An 8694-nucleotide genomic window follows, 5' to 3' on the forward strand; every position below is an offset into this window, starting at 1 on the left:
GCTATAAGAAAAACTCCATATATATATATACATAGGATTTTAAAGAATTGGCACAATTGCTAAACTCAACTAGTTGGCCGTTTCTAGTAACTGAGAAAACCAATAATAATGATAATGGCTTGTAATTGGAGTTCAAACTAAACTCAATTGTTATATACGCCCTTACGTACGTACATCTAAAGTATTTAAGTAAGTTTGTAAATATGAATACGAATGAATTGTCCTTCTCTCATCGGTGTGTGTGTCTGTCAACCATCTTATACATTGTCCTAATGTTCTTTTTGGTAGTCCGTCCCGTTGCGTGATGCGTGCTTTCGTATGCCGCTAGTGTTGTATAACATGCACAATCAGCATATGGTCATGTACGCAAGACACTTAAATTGGATTTAGGCGCTCCTGGCGCTTCTGGACACTCGATGGCAGAAAACGATAGCTTTATGCTCCACTAAAACACCTCTTATACACATATACGCTATTTTATGCCAACGCAAGCAAGCAAGCAAGTATTTACTTGCATTGACCAATGCCTTCTTGGCCACTACATCGATACCTAATCGAATATTGAAACATTGTTTACAATGTGAGTAGATGAAACAGAAAGACAAGGAGCCCTTAACAAGATGCACAGCAATGAATGACCGGCGTCTGGTTGTAAGCAAACACACACATACAAACACAAGCATTTTATGCTTTAAATATCATTTGATAAGATTCTCGCATATGTCAGTTCTAGGCATATATGAGAGTTGTTCTCTTTTCTTGTCTTTGTCCGGTTGGCTGACTCGTTGCTTAGCCAGCTATTCGTAAATTTGTTGTTTGTTAAAGCAATTATTCAGTTTGTTTTTCTTCTCTTTCGGATGTCGCTTGATAAGAATTTATTACTTTTTCCAATATTTGAAATGTTGTTCTGTCTGTATCCCGATCTCGTTGCCCGTCTATCTATCTCTTCGTTCGGTAATATTCATTACTAAAAGACAAAAAAAAATAGCTACAAACAATTTACGCCGAATTTTCAGTACCCTAATCACCTAAACTAAAAAAGAGAAAATCGTTTAATTCATTTAATTAGAAACTATTTTTACATCCTTAAAGCAATTCCCAATTCTAGATCACTACTTCGCTTGAAACGTTAACGAAATGTACTTCTCAGTGTTACAAATAAAATCATTGTACACATTTTCGATGTTGACAAACCTATGAAAAGATTGAAAGAAATTTTAAATTTTCGAATCATCAGGTTCACTTATGTGTAGTGACATCAGTAGGACGACCAGGCTCATTTTTAGATTCCTACTAGAATCTATAAGTTTTTAGTAAACATTTTTACAAGCGGCTTTGATTTAACCCATTGCTTGATGCCAGATTTTTTTCGCTCCCAAAATTCACCTGTGGTAAAATAATATTGAAATCCGCTAGGGAAGTTTCAAATTTCGATTTGAGTATTTATGTCTTTCGAAAGTTGAAATACAAGTGGACAGAAGATGCTACCGCTCACCATTTGAAATTAGACAATATCATCACAAGAAGCGTACATTAATCCTTTCTACATTTTAGTTTATGATTATATGTTCATTCAATATTCACGCCAATAATCATAAGGCTACTCATAGTCATCATTCACTCTAACATTTTTATTTAATCAACATGATTTCTCGCTTAGTATTAGCTTAGCATTTTTCCGAGTTATCGAATATATGCCGTCATTTATCTATTTAATGCAAAAGGCATAACGACATTAGTATACCTCTTTCTCCGTAATAATGTAAAAAGTAAAGAATGAAGCAGTTATACAAGCTCACCTATATATACATTTATATATGTATATATATATATATATATATATATGAAATCATGTTTTCCAACTGTTTTTTAATTACATTTCAAACATCGGCCAAAGTAAAGATGTTTCCGTCGAAAGTATGTGACTTTTGAACTGATTTTTTTGTTTTTGTGTGTGTTTTTTTAAAGTCGTCGCACGTTCTTGATATTCAATAATTAAATATTGTTTTCCATTCCTTCGGCAGCATCGTTTCATTTCATTATTAACGAAGGGAACTAATGAATTTATTCAAAATTTTTATAAAGGTTGTAAAAAATTTTAATGTATTCAATGAACGAACGACAACGAATGGACGCTGCAGCAACGCGCATTGCGACCGTTTCTTATTTAACTATATACCAATTGTTTTTCTTTTATTTTATTTCAATTTGCGCTCTCAGAGAGAGATATTGAAATTTGATTAATTTTTAATTTGTTATATCGTTACTGTTGCTAAATCGTTTACAATAATAGCAATTTGTAATTTTTTATATTTACGCTTATGCACAATTTCCGGTCGTTCTGAAAATATTAAATTACATTTATTTATTAACAAGAATTCCGAAATTTCAAATCCATGTGTTTCCGAAATAATCCAATCCATGCTCTCTTGTGGCCGCAATACAAATATTTTCGCTTAGCTAATAGACTTTTTTGTACACCATACCTAGCAAAGTACATACGTTTTTCAACTTCTTTAGAAGAGAAACTTCTACTACTAATGCAAACGTATATGTATATATATGCAGAGAACCCAGCTCAGACTACAATGAGGATCATAGATTGTTTTATAATGCATCTTTCAGGCTCACCGTCTTGAACCATTGTCTAATTTTGCGATGATTCTAAACCGATCAAGCCAGCTGTGTGTGAGCCGTTTAAAATGTAATCTTTCTATTGGCAATGTTGTAAACAGCAAGGCAGAGACATCACAAGTCACAAGACATTGCTCTCTGCGCAATTTGTGTGAGGATGAACTTACGAAAAGCAAACGACGAACACAAGTCGAAATGTCACCAAAGTGAGTCAAGGTGTTACTCAAGATATGCTTTTGAAAGGTCTTGACGCTTCTTTTCGCGCAATGCAATGCTTCGCAATGCTAGCCCAAATCTTATATATCCCCTGGATAGCGAGAAAGCACACTTTACACTGCGTCTTGTGTACGCAGTAAAGATCAGCGGAGAACTGATTGAATAAACGAAAAGTAAAACAAACGAAGTGACATTGCGGAGAAACACATAGAAGCAAGGACCAGTCATCAAGTGCAGTTCGATAAATCAAATTTTAATGTCACCCAGTTATTAGATGGAAATCGTCGTCTCAAGTTGTAAAATCGTACGGTCATCTTTTTCGCTTTTCTTTCATTATTTTTGATTTTTAATCGTGAAATTGAATTATTTTACATTAAACATCTTCATTTCAATTTAAGTTCTGTTGTTCACAAGCTATCGTTCAGTTTGTGTCAATCTGCAAAAAGATGGATATCATTGCGTTTTTTGATGTTTTCATCTGAATTATAGTTAATTGGACGAAATTGCAGCTGAAGCTATGGAAAATATTAACCTAGCTTGAGAAACAGTTAGAAAGTGATTTGCGGGCTTTTGTGCAAAAATTTTTGGTCTTGAAAAGAATGGAAATTCGATCAAGTCCATTCCGTCCCCAATAAAAGCCCGCATGAGTAGATAACAATAGCAACTACCAAATCAATGTCCGCGGGTTCAAATTTCAGTGCGTTAAAATTTATTTTGGTCATAGCTGTAGGAAGCGTTGAGTCGGTAAAAATATAAGACATTGGCACCCATTTACTAAGCTGCGATCGTCATCCCCCCATTTCTTTCTTTCTCTTTCCTCGGTTCGTTTCGGCCGTCGCGGCATTACGCGAAAGGGAGGCATCCCCTAAGTGATTGGTCTTATCAAAAATAAAAAAAAAGTAATCCAGGAAGTGCTCTTCAGTTTGGGACGGAAACATCTGCCGATTGCGGCCTTCGAAGCACCACTTATCCAGGTCAATGTAGATATATTTAATAGGTCAGCGTTTCGCAGAAGTTGAAAATATCCGAAAATGAATCGATAAATATTCCACCTCGAAACGGGCAAATTTCTACCGCGAGGGCATCCGTAAGTCACCCAATGAATGATAAAAGATCATAGATGATTATAATGGTGGCTACTTCCACTGTTAAGCTTTCCAATAGGTATGCACTAAATAAACTTGAATTTTGTCAATTTATTCGTAGACCTAACGTAACAGTACACTGAGCACGAATGTAAGAAAAATGTCGCCCGTTGCCTTTACACTTCGGAGTTGGTCCTTCTGTCCTGCTAAACAGATTGATGCAATACACAAACACAAACACAAATTGTTTTATACATTGAATATCGCCTTTATTTTATACATTTTAAGAATCTGGTGTTTCCCAAAATTTTCTATATTTCGAATTTATTATGAAAAACGCTTTAATTTCTAGCATTCGATGTTGCCTTTATTGAAATGCAAGAGAATATTGCAAATAAGTAAAAAAAATTAAAAAAAAAAAAAAAAAAAAGAATAAGATCATTTAACTTAACTAGCAACACGACAAGTTACTTCTAATATCAATGACACATGCATTTATTTATTATTTATATAGTTTACTGTATTTCAACGTCATATGTATTTAACATAGCTCTAAAGCAGGAGATTGTAAACAATTAGTTTACCATCACAACTAGATTTGACTATGAGAATGAGCAAAATTTGTTCGGATATTTATACACATATATAAGCATACAAACTTTTGTATAATGTGGATATTCATAAGCATTATTGTACTAAGCACCACAGATTGTATGTGGGATCACTTCGGCATGCATTAGGCTGGTCCATTTATAATATATAAGACTACTTCGAGGATATTGGGCTCTTTTACACATCTCACTCTTTGTTATCATCTCGTTTTTTTTTTTGATTTCTTTCGTACAGGAACGTTATTTATAGATTTTCATTTCAGATGCATACATTGACAAACATTTAGGTCAAATTTTAGAATTATGGATATAATAGTTCGTAGATAACAAATATATTTTATATTGTTCATGCTGGCGGCTCTTCGATCCATAGTACATTAGGAAATTTACTCACTTGGAATATCAAGGATACAATAAATCCATTCCCGGTTTGCGCGAAGTTCTGAATTAGTTTACTCACATTCACCAGTTCGCAGAATTCCTTTACCTCGGAAATTTATGCCTATTCGCCTATTCGCTGAAGAATATCACAAATTCATGACAATACGAATGCAGCATTCTTAATAGCAGTATAGATGTTCACTATGTCAATTAAAATAATCCATGATCTCGTGTAAAACCGAGAATACGTTTATTTTAGAGGTGTAGGATGAGCGTACATTTCAAAACCCTCTTATATAAGGAATGAAAACAAGTAATCTATCGCGCTTATAATACATTCATACAATGCTCCAGAAAACTATATATATATATAAATATATTTATAAATATACATAAAACAAAAAATTGAAAAAATTAAATTCATTTCACTTAACGTTAATAAAGGGATGTATACATGTTTGGACCAACCTAATGTAAGTACATTCCAAGTTATTTTAGGTTACATTTGAAATTTTTGGCAAATTGTTTGTTATGTTTATGTATTTACATAGCGTTTTCGCTTTTCACGTACACAGTTGCTATACTTAATTTAAAAAAACTAAAGCACGCACATATAACTAAAAACAAACAGTCTTAAAAAAATGCAAAAATGTAAAAAAGTAAAAAAAAAAAAAAAATTTACACGTACATGTAATAATATTAAAACGTAAGGACATACACTTAAATAATAGAAAAAGAAAAAAAAAAAAAAATACTAAATAATAATACAATGTGTTTTCACAATGAATATAGTACAAAAACTTTTGTCAATTATGTTATTTCGGTTTTCCGTTTGCGAGAAACATCCACAACGTATAAAATTGCAAAGGAACGTGAAAATCTGATCGTCGATATAACTCACCAGACCAGATTTCGTAAGTGATGACTCAATTAAACTATAGGAGAAGGGGTTAGACTGGCACGGGCTGTGCGCGTCGGAGATTTCGTTGTATTTTGTTGCGCTCCACTATGAAGACGAAATAACTCCCCAACGGTTATGGCTACTTGGACGGCTCCTTTCCCTTCTAATACATCAGCGGCACAGCATATCAAATTCTAGAAAATTTAAAATTAAAATTATTTTAAAGAAAATTTTCTTTTAAATTATTTTCAATTTAAAACCAGTTAATATGTTATAGTCAGCTGAGGATAACTTTGAAATATCGTGCTTCACTTCGCTTAATACCGATCTTCTTCCGATAATTTCTTGCCTCATAACAGAAATTACTTTCACGTATAGAGAGAGTTATTCGAAATATAGATTTATGCACGCTAACTAAACTTAACACATCACAGATTTGGACCACCATAAAGTTATCCAAAGAGGGCAAAAAAGTAAGCCTGTCATGTAAACGCTTATTTTTTGTAGGATCACCTGAGCTCATTTCAGTTTTTCATTTTTTATCTACAGACGATTATATTCAAAAAATACACCCGCAACACACCTTCTGAAGATGGAAGGACGATCGGACTAAAGTTCGGCCTACGATTTTGTATAGGAAACCCCTTCAATTAGTGCGAAATTCGCACCAAGGCAAATATTATGCAAGATATATATTAGATTCATAAAAGAAACATCTTCGGGGGAGAGAAGTGAGAGTTAAAGAAAATTTCGGGAAATCTTTCTTATCTAGGCTAGCTTAAGCATCAAAACCGATTCAAACATTTTCGTTTATTTGGACATACAAGCAGACAAACCTTGATCCCCATATGCTTATTTGGGGACGCGCGGTCAAGTTCCGAAGTAGACTTGGACGAGCAATAGCTAAAAGAATTAAATAAAGATTTTAAATATTTGCATTCAGGACCTTACAACCTGTGTCAACTTGTATCAGTTGGTGCAGGTATTCTGTGAATATTTGTTGTAAAACAACGTTCAATAATTAAGAGGGATTTTTACGTTACAAGTATGCCAACATCGAATATAACTAAAAACCCTATGCTGGTACAAATATAGTTAACATATGACATCGATGGCTAATTAGTTTATAAAATCTTTTATAATTGCTCCTTAAGAGACCAGTGATCTCTATTAACTCAAACCGATTACCGCTAAAGCGATCGCTTTAATGTTGAGAAAAATAAAATACGATACTCTAGGACACATCAGGTATATACGACGCTTGTGCAAGGGTATTAGTTTCACATTTGTTGAATTATAGCAGTTTGTAAAGGTGCATTGTCATGACGCAAAAACAATTATTCGATTCGCTATAAATCGTCGGGGCGTTTTCCTTCTTAACACCGGAAAGGACTTCAGAACAGCATCACAATAAATAATAAATAATTAATATTGGTTTATTTCATTGTTTCCCACCACGTGTAAACCTTTTAGTATGCCATCGTCCAAATTCTTTCTTTTGAAAATATGCAGAACCAACCGCAAATTACAAGAAATGCTCTAACTTATAAATAAACGGACCAAGTGTTAATTAGAATTATGTCTATCAACACAACAAAACAATTTTCTTTACTCTTTAAATAGCCTGGCGTCTTGTAATCTCAAGATTACTATTATACCTATATACTTATGTAAAATTCCTTGCCTTGAGAGAAACTTAAAATAAATCGCTTCTTCTTTAACATCAATATTCCATGAAACTAATTAATATATTTTAATAGGCGTTCAAACAAACGATCATTATGATATTGTTATGCACTTACATATATATTGCATTGTATTATGAAAAAATAATAAAATAAAAAAAAATTCTCCTTTTTTTCCGCAACGTTAAACGGATAAATTCATTTTCAAAATTCACCCAATTTTCACTTCAATTCCCGAGATCTTAACAATCTCAGCAATCAGCAGGCGGACGGGTGTCTATAGTTAAATAATAGACAAGAATTTTCATAATCGTACTTCGCCCTAATAAAACAGACAGCATCGGTAAGGTCTATGGCTACTAAGCTAAACCAATTCCGAATCTTATGCTGAGAATATTGGAGAATATTTGTAAGAAAATTTCGTGTACAATATAAACGTTGCGTCAGATGCAACCTCAGTTTAACTTCATCCTCCGAAAACGGCGGACATTTTATGAAAAATTGATTTTATTTTCAAAACAACTACCCACCATTAAATACCCTACACCACTTGACCAAGTATAGTCGTCCATGTAACCACTTTACAAAATACAGTCTTCTATGGGGAGTTATTGAATAAGTGAGTCGACCGGAACCATTTTCAACAGCTTTCGTCCTTGGATCAAAACCCGCCGGTGTACCAAATTTTATGAAAATATCCAAAAAATTGCGACTTGTACGTTGAACACAAGAAAACGGGATGGACAGACGGACAGATAGGTTTACATCAATTCAAAAAGCGATTCTGGATCAATCCGTACGATAAAAAATGAATATATCTCAAGTCAGCGTATAGCCTTAAACCACAAGTGTGTGTGTGTACAGTCATGTATGTGAGTTATGTTATTGCAAAGAAATATAAATAAACATTCGTTATTAATGTGATAGATAACGCAGGAGTGATGTTTTAAATTAATTTATTTGTATCAAAAAGTAATTTGAGTTCTTCTGTATATGATTATTGAATACATTTGAAATTCAATAAATAGAATACATGACATGGTTTATATATAGTTTTTTTGCTTTTCTCTTTTTCCTTTGTAATTGCAGTATACATATATATACATATATATATATATATGCATATACATATATATATATATATGCATGTATATGCATATACATATATATATATATATATA

At 33.1% G+C, this 8694-nt stretch overlaps 1 protein-coding gene across 1 annotated transcript in view; it reads right to left on the reverse strand.

Moving 5' to 3' along the window:
* Nucleotides 1-5618: 5618 nt before the first annotated feature.
* The window catches only part of LOC119633233 (leucine-rich repeat and calponin homology domain-containing protein), a 37993-nt gene continuing 34917 nt past the window's right edge, over nucleotides 5619-8694 (reverse strand). The window contains exon 10 of the mRNA XM_038026671.1: nucleotides 5619-6022. Coding sequence (XP_037882599.1) covers nucleotides 5858-6022 — 165 coding nt within the window. The 3' untranslated portion in view covers nucleotides 5619-5857. The remainder of the gene's footprint in view (nucleotides 6023-8694) is intronic.

This window comes from Glossina fuscipes, unplaced genomic scaffold (assembly GCF_014805625.2).
Source record: "Glossina fuscipes isolate IAEA_lab_2018 unplaced genomic scaffold, Yale_Gfus_2 2, whole genome shotgun sequence".
Taxonomy (NCBI): domain Eukaryota; kingdom Metazoa; phylum Arthropoda; class Insecta; order Diptera; family Glossinidae; genus Glossina; species Glossina fuscipes.